General features: G+C 44.2%; 1 protein-coding gene across 1 annotated transcript in view; it reads left to right on the top strand.

Moving 5' to 3' along the window:
- LOC140480882 (disintegrin and metalloproteinase domain-containing protein 12-like) overlaps positions 1-20,868 on the top strand; it is a 259,186-nt gene that overhangs the window by 54,039 nt on the left and 184,279 nt on the right. Inside the window, exons 7-9 of the mRNA XM_072576436.1 lie at positions 1,035-1,100; positions 11,656-11,727; positions 18,425-18,591. Of these exons, the coding sequence (XP_072432537.1) occupies positions 1,035-1,100; positions 11,656-11,727; positions 18,425-18,591 (305 nt within the window). The remainder of the gene's footprint in view (positions 1-1,034; positions 1,101-11,655; positions 11,728-18,424; positions 18,592-20,868) is intronic.

Raw genomic sequence — 20,868 nt, 5'->3', positions numbered from 1 at the left:
CTTCTTCTTTCTTTCTAATTCTGCGACACCTTTAACAGAACAACAATTGATTTCTGAAAGCCTTATGTGAGACACTTTGGTCAGAACAGCACTGAAAAACAATAGAACAACGAGGATACAATTCTGTAGAGGGTGCAGGTCAGAGAGACTTTGGTGTATGTGAGCACAGATTATTGAAGGTGGTAGGACAGGTGGAGATAGAGCAATTAATAAAATGTTCTCTGCTTTAGTAGTAGGGGAATAGTTAGCGTATGGAATGCACTGGCTGGAAATATGGTAGTGGCAGGTTTAATTGAGGCATTCAAGAGGATATTAGATGATTATTTGGATAGTAATGAGAGGAGACTAGCAGTGGGTAATAGAATCGGTGCAGGCACAGTGGACTACATAGCCTCCTTTTGCGCTGTAACATCAGCTCTGTGATTCTATCATTCATTCTTCCTTAGCTAGATTTGGCTGAGAGCTCTCTCTCTCTCTCTCTCTCTCTCAAGATTCATCTGAGACTTCTTCCTTAGTGTTTCCTAGCCTTAATTCCACAAGTAACTCTTGCTGGAATTACCTCTGGCAGCCTTCCTGTCTTCTATTTTCTTAGAAACCTTCAATTCCACACCTTTGAAGGACTTGAGTTGTTATTGCCTCTCTTTGTGATTGACACTGAGATAACATACTGAAAAAAAATGTTGGAGAAACTCGGCAGGTCTGGCAGCATCTGTGGGCAGAAAGCAGAATTCTGATGAAGAGTCACTGGACTCGCAACGTTAACTCTGCTTTCTTCCCACGGATGCTGCTAGACCTGTTGAGTTTCTCTAGCAATTTATGTTTTTGTTTGTGATCTCCAGCATTTTATTTTAATTGAGATAACGTGTCGGTCTGTCTGCTGTTATGGCTGTATTGAGTCAACAAGAGCCATCATGTCACTTCTGGGAACCACCTTGTATGAAGTTGTGTCCATTTTGTAAAGACAGGTCACATTTCTGACCCAGGGACCTTTAATAATTTCACCTCAAACTGACTGAGATTTTATCCTTTTCTAGGTAAAAAGGAATGTCTTCAAAGACACAAGATATCTTGAGATAGTGTTTGTGGCGGACAATGAATTGGTGAGTTTCTGAACATATCTTCTTCAGTGGCTGAGGCCTTGTTAGGACTGACAGTACAGAACCAGGAACTAGGCTTGGAAGGAAGGAGGAGAAACAGGAGTTACAGATTAATATCAGCCTTTGGTTTTTAAAAGGTGGAAGAGCATGGAAGGGAGGACCAAGGACAGTTAAAAATTCCAGCATTTCTCACAGTCACTCACTTGATTGAGTTTTTTGAAGAAGTGACAACGAAGATTGATGAAGGCAGAGTGGGGGACATTTCCTAAATGGACTTCAGTTAGACAAGATTCTGCATGGTAGACTGATTAGCAGGGATATATCATATGGAATTCAATGAAGGCTAGCCATTTGGATACAAGATTGGCTTGAAGTCTGGAGACAGAGGGTAGTGGTGGAGGGTTGTTTTTCAGACTGGAGGCTTGTAACGCAAGGATCGGTGCTAGGCCCATTGCTTTTTGCCATTTATATAAATGATTTGGACGTGAACATAGGAGGCATGGTTAGTACGTTTGTGGATGACACCAAAATTGGTGATGCATTGAACAATGAAGGAGGTTACCTCAGAGTATGAAGTCACATGACACGACATTATAGTCCAACTGTATAAGTCCTGCCTTGATTTGCCTTAGCAAAATGCAACACCTCACATTTATCTAAATTAAACTCCATCTGCCATTCTTCGGCCCTTCGGCCTATCTGATCAAGGTCCCGATGTACTCTGAGATGATGTGGAGATACCGGTGTTCGTCAAAAAGAGAAAGGAGGCTTATATAAGGTTTAGGAAACTGAAGACAGTCAGACCCCTTGAAGAATACGAAGATAACAGGATAGACCTCAAACAAGGAGGGCTAAAAGGGGCCATGAAATGTCTTTAGCAATCAGGATTAATGGAAAGTCATAATGCAGCTTATATGTATACAAGGAGAAAGGAGGTAGCTGGGGAAAGGGTAGATCCACTCAAAGACAAAGGAGAGAATTTCTCTGTTGAGTGAGAGGAAGTGGGTGTACCAGTACTTTGCATTGATATTCACAGAGGAGAAGGACATGGTGGATGGCGAGTCTTGTGAGGGGTATGTTGATATTCTAGGGCGCGATGATAGCAGAAAGGGGGATGTGTTAGGTGTTTTGAAAAGCATTAAGGCAGACAAGTCACCAGGACCTGATGGGATCCATTCCGGAACACCGAGGGAGAAAATTGCTGAGGCCTTAAGGAGAGGTCTCAGAGGACTGGAAAATCACTAACATTGTTCCTTTGTTTAAGAAGGGCAACAGTGTGGTAAGTTGGGAAATTATAGACTGGTGAGCCCTGCATCGGTGGTCGGAAAATTATTGGAGAAGGTGCTTGGGGACAGGATATACTCACATTTAAAAAAATATGGACTTATTAGCAATAGGCAGCACGGCTTTGTCTCACAAAATTGATCAAGTTTTTTGAGGAAGTGATAATGATGATTGATGAGGGCAGGGCGGTGTATGTTGTCTACATGGACTTTAGCAAGGCCTTTGACGAAGTCTCTCATGGTGGGTTAGTACAGAAAATGAAGTTTCATGGGATCCACAGTGAGCTGGTAAGATGGATACAGAACTAGCTTGGTCATAGAAGGCAGAGAGTAGCAGTGGAAGGGTGTTTTTCTGACTTAGGAATTGTGACCAGTCATGTTCTGCAGGGATCAGTCCTGGGATCCCTGCTGTTTGTAATATAGCCCTGCGGTTTGTAATATAGCCCTGCGGTTTGTAATATATATCATGATTTGGAAGAGAATGTAGATGTTCTTACTAGTAATTTTGCAGATTGGAGGAGCTGTAGGTAGTAAGGAGAACGGCAGAGGATACTGTGGGATATCGATTGGCTGGTGACATGGGGAGAAAAATGGCAGATGGAGTTTCATCCAGACAAATGTAAAATGATGCATTTTGGGAGGGGTACGTAGAAGTACATTAAATGGCAGAATTTTTAGAAGCATTAACATACAGAGGGATCCAGGTGTTCAGGCCCACAATTCCCGGAAAATGGCAACACAAGTGGATAAGGTGGTCAAGGAGGCATGTGACACACTTGCCTTCATTGGTCAGGGCATAGATTGTGAAACTTGGCAAGTCATGTTGCAGCTATATAGAATTTTAATTAGGCCACATTTGTAATATTGTATACCTTTCTGGTTGCCACATTACTAGAAGGAAATGGAGGCTTTGGAGATGATATAGAAATGGTTTTACCAGGATGTTGCCTGGTTTGGAGGGTATTAGCTAAGAGGAGAGATTGGACAAACTTGTTTTGTTTTCACTTGAAGGTTGGAGGCTGAGGGTCTACCTGGTAGAAGTTTACAAAATTATGAGAGGCATTACTAGAATGGATAATCAAAGTCTTTTTCCCAGGTAGAAATGTCAATTACTGGGAGACCTAGGTTTAAGGTTAAAAATCACACAACACCAGGTTATAGTCTAACAGGTTTAATTGGAAGCACTAGCTTCTGGAGAGCTGCTCCTTCATCAGGTGGTTGTCTTCATCAGGTTGAAGGTAAAAGGGAGAAAGTTCAAAAGAGATGTGAGAAGCAAGTTTTTTACACAGAGGGTGGTAAGTGCCTGGAATGCACAGCCAGAGGAGGTGGTTGAGGCAGATACAATAGTAACATTTAAGCATCTTGACAGATACCTGAATAGGCAGGTAATAGAGGGATATGGACTGCATAGAGCAAAAGGTTTTCACGTGTTGGTGCAGGCTTGGCAGGCTGGAAGTCCTGTTCCTGTGCTCTACTGGTCTTTGTAGCAGCAGGAGCGGGTAATTTGGATCATTAAACCTACTCTACTGTACTGTAAGTTCATGGCTGATCATGGTCTCAGCTCCACTTTCCTGTCTGTCCTCTTCAATCTCTTTTCTATGAAAATTCTATCTAACTCTGCCTTGAATTAAGGCACAGCCTTTGTTTCCTTCTAGGAAGTAGAATTCCATTCTCTGATGTTTCTTTGAGAGAAGAATAATTCTTTATTTTGTCTTAAAACCAGACCTGTTATGACAGTTTCCACCACAAGAAGAAACATCTTCCAGTATCCACCCTGTCCCATCCTCTCAGTGGGGTCACCTCTTCTTCTCAACTCTAATGGATACAGGCTTAACCTGTTCAAGCCCTCCTCATAAGTTGAACCTTTTATACCAAGAACCTTCTCTCAACTGCTTCTGAAACATCTGTGTCTTTTTTTAAATACAAGACCAAACTGTGTAAAGTGTTCCAGGTGTGGTCTTACCAATAAAAGCAAATTACTGCGGATGCTGGAATATGAAACCAAAAGAGAAAATGCTGGAAAATCTCAGCAGGTCTGGCAGCATCTGCAAGGAGAGAAAAGAGCTGACGTTTTGAGTCTAATTGACCCTTTGTCAAAGCTTATATTCCACTTCCTAATTTTTTACCCATTCACTGAACCTGTCTATATTCCTTTGGAGATTTTCTCTCTTTTCTTGACAACCTACTTGTCACCTCTCTTGGTATCACTGGCAAATTTAGCTCCTGTACTTTCAGTACCCTCATCCAAATTATTTACATTTATTATAAATCATAAAGCCTCTTTATTGCAACCCACTTGTTGCATCTTGCCATAAAGATCCATTTATCTTTAAACTCTGCTCCCTGTTAGCTCACTAATCCTTTATCTGTGCTAAAATGGGGCAGCATGTGGCTCAGTGGTTAGCACTGCTGCCTCACAGCACCAGCATCTCAGGTTTGATTCCAACCTTGGGCGACTATGTGGAGTTTGTACATTCTCCCTGTCTCTGCGTGGGTTTTCTCCGGGTGCTCAGGTTTCCTCCCACAGTCCAAAGATGTGCAGGTCAGGTGATTTGGCCATGCTAAATTGCCCACAGTGTTAGGTGCATGAGTCAGAGGGAAGTGGGTCTCGTTGGGTTACTCTTTGGAGGGTTGGTGTGGAACTGGTTGGGCCGAAGGGCCTGTTTCCACACTGTAAGGTATCTAATCTAACACTTTCCTCATTCCTGAAGAAGGGCTCATGCCCGAAATGTCGATTCTCCTGTTCCTTGGATGCTGCCTGACCTGCTGCGCTTTTCCAGCAACACATTTTCAGATCTAATCTAATCTAATCTAATATGTTACCCCCTACACCAAGTGCACATATCTTTTGCAATAACCATTGACGTGGCATCACATCTAATGCCTATTGGAAGTCCATGTACACCACATCTACTGGTTCTCTCTGTTCATTGTTAACATTATTTCAGTCAAAAACTCTAGTTGATTAATTAAAGAGAATGGGTGGAATATTGTATGGGTATGAGTGAGGTGAGATTTGAGTCATGAGAAGTGTAGTGAGGGCTCTCCTGCCATCAGGAGCAACTTGCTCTATCTTTTCTGTGTTTACTGAGTGGTGAGATGAGTTTCTCACTAGGCAGCAGAGAGTCACCAATTAAGAGGAATTGTGCTTGTGAAGGGCCTTATTTACATCAAACCTCATCTCATTAATGTTCAGCTTCTTACCAAATACACTGAATGTTGAGAAATGTTGACATGGAAGTCAGAGTGTGTACCGAGTGGCTTCAGTTCACCACAGGTTGTGGGCAACATCCATGTTGATCAGCACCAACAGCATCTGTGGTTACCAGCTGCACACGCACCTCATCCATTGCCATTGGTCAGCTCTTCATGATCACCACAGCACCTTAACAATCCACTTGCAGGTTGCTTAGGAATTGCAGAAAAACTGAATGTAGTGATTGTATTGAGGTCAAAACTCTAGTTGATTAATCAAACAGATTGGATAGAATATTGTATAGGTATGAGTGAGGTGACTATGGTGAGATTTGAGGCAGAGTCATGAGAATGAGTCCATTGATTGTGGCTGTTAATTTGGTGTGGTCAAGGAGCCCTGGCTGACAGATCAAAAAGAGATTCTGATGTTCTGAGGGCTGACCCTGACTGAGGCAGACTGGAGGCAAGACCTCTTCATTTATAAATAAAGGGTGACTTGGTGAAGGGATTCCGGCCTCTGTGGAGTTATTTCAGTGGCGATGGGAGTAAAACACGATACTGAAGAAATTCGCTCGCAGCAGTTACCTTTGAGTTGGGGGTGAGCATTCCTTGCGTCACGCCTTTGTTTGGGAAGCTTGACTTGTTTGACCATGGCATCGAGGACTAGGCCCAGTATGTGGAAGGAATGCTGAGGTAGCAGATAATAAAATCTTTCAAGAATTGATGGATTTATTGACGGAATATTATAACCTCCTCTAATTCTGAGACGCTATCGTTTTTACTCAGCAATTCAAGAACCAGGGGAATCCGTATCGGGATTTTTGACTAGGTTAAGACAATTAGCAGAAGCATCTGACTTTGTTTAACTCTTAATGAAATACTTCGATATTGTTTGCTATGTGGCATTAATGGTGTAACTATGCAAAAGTGCCTACCAACTGAAACCCAGCTGGAATTCAATCAACTGGCTTTGTGATTGGACAATGTGGCAAGTGGATCATATGAGTGGCAAGGCTTTGGATGGAAGTGGACACCCTCACCAGTCCAACTGAGCTTGGGGAACACCAATTAAATGCAGTCAATTGTATAGCCTCACTCAGGATATGCTGAGGAATCTTAATAGATTAAGGGTACATCTTCGGTTCCAGCCTCTTGTGAAAAGCAGCTTGTTCAGTTACTAGTGGTTGTTATAAAAGGCTTGGGCCAAAACCTGATAGGGCAAATATGGTTGCAAAAGAGTCACTTAGAATGGCTCAACATTGTTCAGTGGGGAAATGGCTGCCTGAGTGAAGTCCTAATTAAATACCCAAAAGTCTTCCAGAAAGATCTAGCGACTATCAGAGGAACAAAGGCCACTTTGTGTGGTGAGCAGTTCCACAACTCTGCAAGGCCCCCCCCGCCCCCCCCCCAGTGCCATTTGCCTTATGGGCAAAGGTAGAGGCAGTGATCAGGAGGCTGGACAGGGAAGGAATCATCAACCCAGTCCAATTTGTGGGTTGGACAGCACTGTTCATACTGATTTTTGAAGCCTGGAGGGTCAGTTTGCTTTGTGTGATTTTAAACAAATGGTAAACCAATTTTTGCAACTGGATAAATATCCAATCCCTCGGATAGAGGATTTATACTTAAAGCTGTAATAGGGGATGTCCTTCACAAAGCTGGACATAAACTGTGTTTACTTGCAAATGCAGTTAATGAGGATTCCCAGAATATGCTACAATTAATATCCATAAGGGTTTGTACTAAAACAGGGGTAACATCAGCTTTTTGGGGTAACATCAGCTTTTTCAATTTTTTAGTGGATGATGGAGAACATTTTGCAAGATCTACCACAGGTTGCTACTTACTTTGATGACGTTTTAATAGCAGGACATCTTTGCAGGAGCTCCTCAGGGGATTATCCCAGGTCCAGCCAGCTTCATGAATGACCTTCCCTCCATCATAAGGTCAAAGGTTGCACCTGAACCACAATCCAGAGGGAAATTGTACTTGGGGAGCAGCTTTCTTATGTGGTTGGTGGGGTGAAAACTATTTTAGTTGGGGCAGTAGGATATAGAGTGGAGATACAGTGGTAGGTAATGTGCAAAAAATATTTAGAAGATAAGTCAAGTTAGACTGGCAGGCAGATCCTATATAGTCGAGCCAAATACAAGGGAGCTAGGCAAAGTTGTATTAATTTTAATTTAAGGAGTCTTGTGAGTAAGGATGGTGAGTTGAAGGTGGTGATTCACAGATGAGGATATTACATCATTTCTATCACAGAGACATGGTTGAGAAAGGACAGAACTGGCAGGTCAATGTTGTCGGGTATAGAATCTTCAGACGAGACAGGGAGGGCTATAAACGAGGAGGTATTTTGTAATATTGAGCAAGGAGTGAATTACTGCAGTAAGGTGGGATGGTATCTTAGAAGGAACTTGAAATTAGGCCAAATGGGTGGAACCTAAAAATAAAAATGGAGCAGTCACTTTTCTGGGAATGTTGTATAGGCCCCCAAACGGTCAAGGAGAGATGAAAAGACAGAAATTTCGGAGAATATATAGAGAAGTAATAGGATATTAATAAACTTCCCCAATATTACTGGGATAGCCAAGTGCTAGACAGGAACTTTCAAAAGTTGATTCAGAGAGGCCTATCACAGCAAAGTGGGAGGCTTGCTTAAAAGTGAAATAATGCGAGTTCGGTGATGAGTATGAAGGGCAAAGCTGGTAGGTGCAGGGAACACTGGATGACAGGGTTGGAGGATTTGAGCTATAGGGAGAGTCTGAACAGGCTGGGGCTGATTTCCCTGAAGCGTCGGAGGCTGAGGGGTGACCTTATAGAGGTTTACAAAATTATGAGGGGCATGGATAGGGTAAATAGGCAAAGTCTTTTCCCTGGGGTCAGGGAGTCCAGAACTAGAGGGCATAGGTTTAGGGTGAGAGGGGGGAGATATAAAAGAGACCTAAGGGGCAACTTTTTCACACAGAGGGTGGTACGTGTATGGAATGAGCTGCCAGAGGATGTGGTGGAGGCTGGTACAATTGTAACATTTAAGAGGCATTTGGATGGGTATATGAATAGGAAGGGTTTGGAGGGATATGGGCCTAGTGCTGGCAGGTGGGACTAGATTGGGTTGGGATATCTGGTCGGCATGGATGGGTTGGACTGAAGGGTATGTTTCAATTCTGTACATCTCTATGACTAGAGATATTGAGGCTGTGGTCAAGTAGCAGAAGGAAGCATATGTCAGGGTTCAAGTGAATTCCTTGAGGAGTACGGGGAGAGTAGGAGTGTACTTAAGAGGGAAAGCAGGAGGACAAAAAGGGTACATGGGATAGCTTTGGCAAAAAAGGTTAAGGAGAATCCTAAGTGATTAAACAAATATGTTAAGAGTAAAAGAGTAACTGGGGAGAGAATAGGGCCCGTTAAAGATCGTAGAGGCTGTCTATGTGTGGAACCACAGGAGATGGGTGAGATACTAAACAAAGATTTTGCAGCAAGATTTATAGTGGACAAAGACATGGAAGCTAGGGAACCGGTGGTATGTTGTTGGAAGGGATTCTGAGAGACAGAATCTACATGTATTTGGAAAGACAAGGACTGATTAGGGACAATCAACATGGCTTTGTGCATGGGAAATGATGGCTTACAAATTTGATTGAGTTTTTTGAAGAGGTGACAAAGAAGATGGATGAAGGCAGAGCTTTGTCAAAGGCCTTCTGGAAATCCAAATAGATCAGGTCTTCTTTATTTAACTTGCTCATTCCCTCCCCAAAAAATTATAAAAGATTTGTCAGGCATGACTTCCTCTTGAAGAAGCTGTGCTCACTCTGACTTATTGTACCACGCACTTCCCAGTACTCCAGAATCTCATTTTAAAAATGGGCTCTAAAATCATGTTAATGACCGAGGTTAGACTAACCAGCCTATAGTTTCCTATCTTCTGCTCCCTGACTCTCTTGAAGTTCTGGTATGCTGCTTGTATCTTCCACTGCGAAAACTGATGCAAAGTACCTGTGCCAAAGGGCAGTTAAGAGTCACCCACATTACTGTGGGTCTGGAGTCACATGTAAGAACCAGGTAAGGATGGCATTTTTCTTCCTGAAAGGACATTAGAGAACGAGATGGGCTTTTCTGACAATTGAAAATGGATTCATGGATCTCATTACATTATTAACATTCCAATTTCCTTTTTATTAGATTCAAATTTCACAATCTGCCATGGCAGGATTTGAACCCAGGTCCTCAGAATGTTACTTGGATCTCTGAATCAATAGCTCAGTCATTATACCAGGAGGCCTTCCCACCTAGATATCTAAAAAAAAATCTTGCAATCTCCTTTTATAAAGCAGGGAATTATAAGCCACTGAGTTTAAAATCAGTGGTAGAAAAACTATTAGAAAAAATTCTGAGGGACAGAATTAAGTTTCACTTAATCCTAATGTCCAATGCTAGGCCTGTAGCCTTATGTTCATCGAAATTGTTCTCGCGTGTTAAGGATTCTTTTTAAGCTGTAAGTTCCAGATCCTCTGGGTGAAAAAAAATTCAAAATCTCCTTTAGATCTCTTGCTCCTTACCTTAAAACTTTGCCTCCTTGCTATTAACCCCTCTCCTAAGGGGCAAGATTTCTCCCTAGAGACCTTGCCTATGCCCCTTAGAACTCTTTTCTAGCAGGATTTTCAAATTTGTAGGACCAGAGCTTACCCATCATCTCCATTAACTGTTCCTAAAGACCTGGGACAAAGAAGGAATCCTGTCAATCTCACAGATGCTGGCATTGCTGTCTTTAGGAAAGGAGATAGTGGGCTTTGGGAGCTACTGAGGAATCTCTCTACTCTCCATCACTGGTAATATCATTGCTCGAATCCTTGCAAGCCACTTTCTCTGAGTCTTGAAGGAAATCCTTCCTCAATGCCAATGTGGCTTTTGAATGTGGAACTGTGGACATGATTCTCATTGCTTGGTAACTCCAAGTTGGAACATTGGAATTATGTTCAAGCAATCGGGATTGGGGCCGCACGGTGGCTCAGTGGTTAGCACTTCTGCCTCACAGTGCCAGGGATCCAGGCTCAATTGCAGTCTTGGGTGACTGTATGGAAATTGGACACTCTCCTCATGTCTGCATGGGTTTCTGCCAGATGCTGTGGTTTCCACTCACAGTCCAAATGTGCAGGTTATATCGATTGGCCATGCTTAACTGTCCCATAGTGTCCAGGGATGTGCAGGCTACATGAATTAGCTATGGTAAATGTGGGGTTATGGGGATAGGGTACAGGTCTGGGTCTGGGTGGGAAGCTCTTTGGATGGCTGGTGCAGATTTGATGGACCGAATGGCCTCTTTCCACACTGTAGGGTTTCTATCATTTCTATTTCTGTGATTCTATGATTGTACTCAGGCCATTGGGAGTGTGGTCAGGAACATTGGGAACTTGGCAATGATCATGTGGTTGGAATTTTGGGAGTATGGTCAGAATCATTGGGATTGTAGTCAAGGACTTTAATGTTGTGGTTAGGATCAGTTGGATTGTAGTCAGGAATATTCAGATCATGGTCAAGGACATTAAGTTTGTGGTCAGACATTGGGCTGTGGTCAGGAAAATTATGATTGTGTTCAGGGATATGGGGGTTGGGTTGGAAATTCAGATTATGATTAAATCATTGGGAATGTGTTTAGAACATTGGGGTTGTAGTGGTCAAGGACTTTGAGGTGGTAGTTAGGATTGGTTAGAACATAGAACGTTACAGCGTAGTACAGGCCTTTCGGCCCTCAATGTTACGCTGACCTGTGAAACCTATCTGAAGCCCATCTAATCTACAGTATTCCATTATCATCCACATGTTTATCCAGTGACCATTTGAATGCCCTTAAAGTTGGTGAGTCTCCTACTGTTGCACACCCCTAATACTCTCTGAATAAAGAACCTACCTCTGACATCTGCCCTATATCTATCACCCCTCATTGTGATTGGGAACATTGAAATTGTAGTCAGAGACATTAGAATTGAAGTTGGGATTATGGGAAAGTGGTTGGTATCAAGAGGAGTGCAGGTTGTTATTTCGCTCACTGAATTATCACCAATCATTTGGTTTCCTTTTAGTACCAGAATTTGGGCAATGATGTTGGTGCTGTTAAGCGACGACTGATCCTTGTTGCAAATGCAGTAGACACGGTGAGTATAATGGCTGTTCACACTGCTTAGCCTTTCTCCCCTATCCCTCTGATATGATCTGTTTAGAATGAAGCCGACGTTAAATGTATATTGTAGTCACTCACTGATCCAGCTGCACAGAAAATTGCTCAGGGTTTCATCTTAAGTTTGTGCTTCAGTCCCATTATGTGAGACTGATTTACCTGACCTCTGAATCTAAGTCATTCTTTCGATGCACAAGTCAGATATTGCCAGCTTTGCTTTCTCCTCTCACTGATATATATATATATTATTTTTCTGCCACTTACACCTTTCAAAAGCCTCAAAGCACCTTTTACTCAATAGGACTCAGGAGTAAACTTTACACTGGTTGTACTCATATTCATTTGTGGATGTTGCTGGCCGCCATTTTTAAGACCCTTCCCTCGTTGCCGTTCAGAAGTAGGTGGTGAGCTGCCTTCTTGAATTGCTCACAAAGCCATTAGGAAGAGAATTCCACGATTTTGACCCAGCAAAAGTGAAGGAATGATGATATATTTCCAAGTCAGGATGGTGAGTGGCTTGGAGGGGAACTTGCAGGGGGTGGTGCCCTTGTATTTCTGGACTGAAGGGGTCGTGGATTTGGAAGGTGCTGTCTGAGGATCTTTGGTGAATTACTGCAGTGCATCTTGTAGATGGTACACACTGCTGTTACTGAGCGTCGATGGTGGAGGGAGTGGATGCGTGTGGATATGATGCCAATCAAGTGGGCTGCTTTGTCCTGGATGGTGTCAAGCTTCTTGAGTGTTGTTGGAGCTGCCCCCATCCACGCAAAGGGGAGTGTTCCATCACAGTCCTAACTTGTGCCTTGTAGATGGTGAACAGGTTTTGGGGAGGCAGGAGGTGAGTTACTTGCCACAGGATTCCAAGCCTCTGACCTGCTCTTGTAGCCACTGTGTTCATGTGGCAAATTCAGTTGAGTTTCTGATCAAAGATAACTCCCAGGATGTTGACAGTGGGGGATTCAGCGTGATTGTAACTCCATTACTGTCTAGGGGTGGTGGTTAGATTGGCTCTTATTGGTGATGGCTATAGCTTGCATTTGTGTGGCGCGAATGTTACTTGCCACTTGTCAGCCCAAGCCTGGATACTGTCCAGATCTTGTTGCATTTGAACATGGACTGCTTCAGTATCAGAGAAGTCGCAAATAATGCCGACCATTGAGCAATCATCAGTGAACATCTCTCTTTCTGACCTTATGATGGAGAGAAGGGCATTGATGAAGCAACTGAATATGGTTGGTCCTTGGACACTACCCTGAGGAACTCCCACTGAAATGTACCGGAGCTAAGGTGACCGACCTCCAACAACTATGACCTATGTGTCAAGTATGACTCTGACCAACAGATAATTAGTCCCCTGATATCCATTAATTCCAGGTTTGTAAGGGTTTCTTGATCACTCAGTTGAATGTCAAGGGCTGCCCTCTGGAATCCAGCCCCTTTGTCCATGTTTGACCCAAGGCTGTAATAAGGTCAGGAGCTGAGTGACCCTGGGGTAACCCAAACTGAGCGTCACTGAGCAGGTTATTACTGAGCAGGTGCTGCTTGATAACTCTGTTGATGACACCTTCCATCACTTTACTGATGATCGAGAGTAGACTGATCGGGACAGTATTTGCCTGGGTTGGATTGGTCCTGCTTTTATGTAACAGGGCAATTTTCCACATTGTCAGGTAGATGTCAGTGTTGTAACTTTACTGGAAGACCTTGGCTGGCAGAGTGGCAAGTTCTGAGGCACAACCTCTAGTACTGTTGCTGGAATGTTGTCAGAGACCATAGTTTTTGCAGAATCCAGTATCTTCCACTATTTCTTGATATCACATGGAGTGAATCAAATTGGCAAAAGATAGACAACACTGGAGGAGGCTGAGATGGGTCATTAGCTCAGCACTTCTGGTTGAAGATTGCTGCAAATACCTTAGCCTTACCTTTTTCACTGATGTGTTGGGCTCGTCCATAATTGAGGATGGGGATACTTATGGGGCCTCCTCCTCCTCCACTGAGTTGTTTAAATGAACTATCTTAGGTTTATTCTCACATGTAATCATGTGGGTACAGTGAAAAGTTTAAAAAGTGCCACTTACAGTGCCATCGTAGGTACAAAGATACCGAGGGGAAAAATACACACATACACATGCATACACAGACATACACACACGTACACACAAACACACCCACAGACACACACACACACAGACACACACACACATACACACATCCACAGACACACACACACCCACAGACACACAGACACACACAAAGACACACATACACAGACACACACACACAGACACACATCCATAGACTCACACGCATACACAGATACACACATCCACTGACACACACAAACGCACAGACACACACATCCACAGACACACACACACACATACACAGACACGCACACACAGATACACACAGACACACACACACCCATACACACACACGGACACACACACATGGACACACACACCCAGAGACACACAAACACACTCACAGACACACACACACATCCACAGACACACACATACACAGACACACACACATTCACAGACACACACATCCACAGACAAACACATGCAGACGCAGACACACAGACACATGCACCCACACACGCATAGACACACACAGACATAAACACACACACATACACACACACACACCCACGCACACATAGACACACACATACACAGACTCACAAACACACACATGCAGACAGACAGACACACACACCCCCACAGACACACACAGGCACACCCACACAGACACACAGACACACCCACACAGACATAAACACACACATGAACATACACATGCACACACACAGACACAGACTCACAAACACACACACAGACATGCACACACCCACACACACATAGACACACAGACACACACAGACACACACACAGACACACAGACACACACAGACGGACACACACATAGACACACATACACAGACATAAACACACACATAGACACACAGACACACCCACACAGACATAAACATACTCACAGACATAAACACACACACAAACACAGACATACACACACACTGCTGCCTACTCTCATCACCTTGTGGCCTGTTCCTGCTCCTGCTCTCACTGCCCACTGCCTCAGTCTGTCCTTTCCCTGCTCTCACTGCCCACTGCCTCAGTCTGCCCTTTCCCTGCTCTCACTACCCACTGCCTCAGTCTGCCCTTTCCCTGCTCTCACTGCCCACTGCCTCAGTCTGCCCTTTCCCTGCTCTCACTGCCCACTGCCTCAGTCTGCCCTTTCCCTGCTCTCACTGCCCACTGCCTCAGTCTGTCCTTTCTCTGCTCTCACTGCCCACTGCCTCAGTCTGCCTTTTCCCTGCTCTCACTGCCCACTGCCTCAGTCTGCCCTTTCCCTGCTCTCACTGCTCACTGCCTCAGTCTGCCCTTTCCCTGCTCTCACTGCCCACTGCCTCAGTCTGCCCTTTCCCTGCTCTCACTGCCCACTGCCTCAGTCTGTCCTTTCCCTGCTCTCACTGCCCACCACCTCAGTCTGCCCTTTCCCTGCTCTCACTGCCCACTGCCTCAGTCTGTCCTTTCTCTGCTCTCACTGCCCACCACCTCAGTCTGCCCTTTCCCTGCTCTCACTGCCCACTGCCTCAGTCTGCCCTTTCCCTGCTCTCACTGCCCACTGCCTCAGTCTGTCCTTTCCCTGCTCTCACTGCCCACTGCCTCAGTCTGCCCTTTCCCTGCTCTCACTGCCCACTGCCTCAGTCTGCCCTTTCCCTGCTCTCACTGCCCACTGCCTCAGTCTGCCCTTTCCCTGCTCTCACTGTCCACTGCCTCAGTCTGCCCTTTCCCTGCTCTCACTGCCCACCACCTCAGTCTGCCTTTTCCCTGCTCTCACTGCCCACCACCTCAGTCTGCCCTTTCCCTGCTCTCACTGCCCACTGCCTCAGTCTGCCTGTCTCCCCTGTTTGCCCCTGTTTGCCCCATTTGCTGATGCCACCTTCTTTTGACGTTACTGCCGAAAATAAGAAAAAGATGAAGATGAAAGAGAGAAGCAGAAAGGAGGATGTGACAGGCCTGGTGCTGAGTAGCAGCTGGACCCAGGAGCGAGAATGCTCCATCCTCTGCCTCTGCTGCCATTCCTGACTGGGTGTGGCAAGACAGCACAGAGTGGAACTGCTGCAATGGTTGTAGGGTCTCTTAGCTCCATTTATCATTTGCTTCTTGTGCTGTTTAGCATAAAAGTAGTCTTTGCCTCTTGAATATTTAGTGATGTTTGGATGGTATGAATGGCTTCCACTGTCAAGACTGATGCAGAGTATTTGTTGACCTCCTGTGCCATTTCCTCATTCCCCATTGCTATTTCTCCAGCTTCATCTTCTAAAGGGCCTATCTTCACCATGACCTCTACCTTTCTTTTTATGTATTTAAAAAAAGCTTGTATATCTGTCTTGGTGACACTTGCAAATGTACCCTCAAAGTTAATTTTCTCCCTCTTTTTCTTTTGTTGTCCTTTATTGTTTTTTTAAAAACTGTCCCAATTCTCTGGCCCACCACTAATGTCTGCCACATTGTATTGTTTTCTTTAAAGTTGATGCAATCCTTAACTCCTATGGTTACCATAATTGTTTTATCCTTTCCTGGAAACCTCTTCCTCACTGGGCTATGCCTTTGCTGTGAGCGATGAATTATTTTCTTTAACGTCATCCATCAATTCTCAACTGCCATTGGTGCTATACTACTTTTCCTATTCCACTTCAGTTCGCTCTCCCCTCATTCTATTGTAATCACTCTTATTTAAGTTTAGCACAGTTGTTTCTAACTCAAGTTCCTCCCTCTCAAATGGAATGCTCAATTCTACCATGTTATGATCACTGTTCCCTTCGGGGATCTTTTAAAATTACTTAATTTATTAAACTTACCTCATTACACATCACTAGATTCAAAATAGCCTGATCCCTGGTTAAATCTCCAACATATAGTTCCCAAATACACTTTCTGATTTCTTCCTTATGGCTTCCTCTGCTAATCTGACTATCACTATCTGCAAGATTAAAGTCACCCATGATTAATGTATTGCCTTTGTTCCATTGTCTTTGTTATTTCCTGATTTATTCTCTGTCCCATTCTGTAGCTACTGCTAGTTTTAGCCTATTCCTCCCATTGTCTTCTTCTCCTTGTTATGTCTTCCCTTCATAGATATGGATTCTATGTATTTGATCCAAGATCATTTTTTGCTATTGTGCTTGTTCCATTCTGCATCAGCAATAAGCCATGTTATCATACAGCACAGAAAAGGCCTATGGCCCATTGCTTGTACCACCAAAGCTCAACTAAATCTACAGTAGTCCCACTTTCCAGCATAACATCGTGTAGCTTTCAAGTGCTCATCTAAGTACTTTTTAAAGATTGTGAGGTTCGGGGTCTCAAACATCCCTTCCAGTGAGTGCATTCCAGGCCCTCACCAACATCTCGGTGAAAACATCTTTTCTCAAATCCCCTCTAAGCCTCCTGCCTTCCACCTTAAAAGTGTGCCCCCTTATTACTGATCCTTCAACGAAGAGGAATAGCTGCTTTTTATCCAGCCTATCTATGCTCCACATAATCTTATTCACCTCTATCAGATTACCTTCTCAACTTACTCTGCTCCAAAGAAAACCACTTGAACATTTCCAGGCTTTCTTCATTGCTAAACTGCTCCATCCCCTGACATTCTGGTGAATCTTGGTAGCACCCTGTAGTGCAATCACATCCTTTCTGCAGTGTGGTGACCAGAACTACCCATCCCTGATTTATAAACTATGCATTGACTGGTAAAGGCAAGTGTCCTATTTGCCTTCTTACCTAACCTACTAACCTGCCTTGTCACCTTTAGGGATTTTCGGAGAAGCACTCCAATGTTCCTCTGTTCCTCTGATCCTCTGAGCTTCCTTGTGTCCTCTCGTCTCAACATTGGTTGCCCCCTTGTCTTGTTATTTCTTCCTAAATACAACACCTCACATTTACCAGGATCAAATTTCATCCTCCACTGATCTGCCCATCTGCCCAATCTGTCCATGTCTTCTTGTAATCTAAGACCTGTTGTCAAACAGCTTCCACATACTGCAGCAGCAACACATCATCCACTCTGCAATTACTATTGTGTTTGATTTGACTATTCAATTTATTACTTGAGATTCCCTGCTCTATACACGTAACTTAATGGTATCTTGTTTTTATAAACCAAAAAGTAGAAAGTCACCAGTTTCAATCTGATGTTTGTGTATTTTTAAAAGAGAAATCTAAACACAAGTTGAAAACACGACTTTTACTTTAAAGAGTAGAAACATTTAACAGTCCTACTCACCAATCAGCATCTCCATCTGTACTTGCACTTGCTGTGGTTTGTGGCATCATTTCGCCCCTGGTCGCACTGTAGTCAGTCTCTTGATTGACACCGTTTATCTTCTCCTGCTTACCTCCCACTCTCGAAAACTTACTTCTTGCAGTAGACCCTGTTTGCACTGAGAACGACATTCCAATAGTTTAATCTGAAATGTAAATAGTCTGCATCTCATTCTGCTGCAGTCTCACACCAACCATGCTCCTTACTCATTAGGTGAGATGCTCAGTTGAAGAGCTGGTGCAGACACAATGATGTTTCATCTCTGTAACAATCCTTGTGATTCTCAGATCTGAATTCCTGACATTTCTCTCCAGTACTACAAGCCATTTAACTTGCGAATTGCCCTGATTGGACTTGAAGTGTGGACGGCAGACCAAATCGAAGTTAGCACAGATTCTTCAGAGACGCTATCCAGATTCCTCCTTTGGAGGCAGAGAAACCTTCTACCAAGAATACCAAATGACAATGCCCAACTTATCCTGTGAGTATCTGATAAATCATCACCCATTGGCATCAATGACAAGTCCAACATTAATTGACCCTGTTTACTCCTGAGGTAGTCATGAGCTGTCTTTTTGAACTGCTGCAGTCTGTGAGGTCTCAGTACATCTATAGGGCTGTTCGAGGGTGGGGGTGGGGTGGAGGAGGCGGGGGGGAGATCCAGGATTTTGACCTGGTGAACACAAAGGCACCAATATACACATATTTCCAAGTCAGGGTCCGCTTGTGACTGGAGGGCAACTTACACTTGGTGGTTTTCCCATCTGCATACTGTCCTTGTCCTCTTGGTGGTAGCGGTTTTGGGTTGTGGAGGTGATTTCAAAGAAGCCTTGACAGTTGTTCCAGTGCATCTTGAAGACAGTCCAGCCCACTGCCACTGTACACTGGGTGGTGGAAGGAATGAATTTTTAAAGTGAAAGATGGGGTGTCAATCATCGTTGTGGATTTAGAGCTCCTCTGAAGGACGTGAGTGAATTGGAAAGGTTTTCACAGCAATCTGAATTTCATGAATATTATTATTGATAAAAATACAGATTAATAATTCCCCAAGCTGTTGAACAGGGTTTTAAACTCATCTCTCCAGGGGAATAATGAGAGTTTGCTAATTACTGCCCAATCAGTCTAGTCTCAATGATTATTCAGGCAATGCCCAAGCAGCATCCAAGTGATGTTTGGGTTTTGCTAAGGCCTCTCAGCTCCAGACCTCATTACTGCCTTGATTCATATATGGACAAAAGAGCTAAATGCGAGAGACAAGCTGAAGGTGAACAACATCAAGCAGCATTTGATCAAATATGGTATCAAGGAACCCTCATAAAACTGAAGACATACTTAGCACAGAGGATGCTCGTTTTGAGTGAACGTAAGAATGGAAGATCTAGGAGCAGGGGTACACCATATAGCACATCGAGTGTGATCTACAATTCAATATGATATCATCTGATCTTCAGCATTAAAGCCTGTCCCCTATCCAGCTCCTCATATCGCTTCATTCCCTGAGAGACCAAAAGTTTATCCCAGCTCTAAGTGCATTTAATGTTGAAATATGGACAGACCTCTAGGCCAGAGAATTCCAAGGATTTACAACCCTCTCAAAGAAGAGATTTCTCATCTCGGTTCTGAGCGAGATGCATACAAGTGGAAGTTACAGGTGTAATGGCTGTATTATGCCAGTCTGCCTTCGAGTCAGGTTGTAATGCCAGAAAACTGGAAAATTGTGAATGTTACACTCTTGTTCAGGAAAGGGTAAACCAGTTAATTTAACATCAGCGGTGAGGAAATTTTAAAAATGTGGATGTAAGTTTGCTCACTGAGCTGGAAGGTTCATTTCCAGACGTTTCATCACCTTACTAGGTGTAGAGATAATTTGGATAAATTAAGTCATGTTGACAAATATGGATTGAAATCAACTAGGAGAAAGTGAGGACTGCAGATGCTGGAGATCAGAGCTGAAAAATGTGTTGCTGGAAAAGCGCAGCAGGTCAGGCAGCATCCAAGGAGCAGGAGAATCGACCTTTCGGGCATGAGCCCTTCTTCAGGAATGAGGAAAGTGTGCCAAGCAGGCTAAGATAAAAGGTAGGGAGGAGGGACTTGGGGGAGGGGCGTTGGAAATGCGATAGGTGGAAGGAGGTTAAGGTGAGGGTGATAGGCCGGAGTGGGGGTGGGGGCAGAGAGGTCAGGAAGAAGATTGCAGGTTAGGAAGGTGGTGCTGAGTCCGAGGGTTGGGACTGAGATAAGGTGGGGGGAGGGGAAATGAGAAAGCTGGAGAAATCTGCATTCATCCCTTGTGGTTGGAGGGTTCCTAGGCGGAAGATGAGGTGCTCTTCCTCCAGGCGTCGTGTTGCCATGGTCTGGCGATGGAGGAGGCCAAAAACCTAGAGGAAGAGCGCCTCATCTTCCACCTAGGAACCCTCCAACCACAAGGGATGAATGCAGATTTCTCCAGCTTTCTCATTTCCCCTCCCCCCACCTTTTCTCAGTCCCAACCCTCGGACTCAGCACCACGTTCTTGACCCACAATCTTCCTCCCGACCTCTCCGCCCCCCACCCCCTCTCCGGCCTAAAACCCTCACCTTAACCTCCTTCCACCTATCGCCTTCCCCAACACCCCGCCCCCAAGTCCCTCCTCCCTACCTTTTATCTTAGACTGCTTGGCACACCCTCCTCATTCCTGAAGAAGGGCTTATGCCCAACACGTCAATTCTCCTGCTTCTTTGATGCTGCCTGACCTGCTGCGCTTTTCCAGCAACACATTTTT

Source organism: Chiloscyllium punctatum, chromosome 1 (genome assembly GCF_047496795.1).
Source record: "Chiloscyllium punctatum isolate Juve2018m chromosome 1, sChiPun1.3, whole genome shotgun sequence".
Lineage (NCBI taxonomy): Eukaryota > Metazoa > Chordata > Chondrichthyes > Orectolobiformes > Hemiscylliidae > Chiloscyllium > Chiloscyllium punctatum.
The sequence above is the reverse complement of the archived record's forward strand: the minus strand, read 5'-3'. Positions and strand labels throughout refer to the sequence as shown.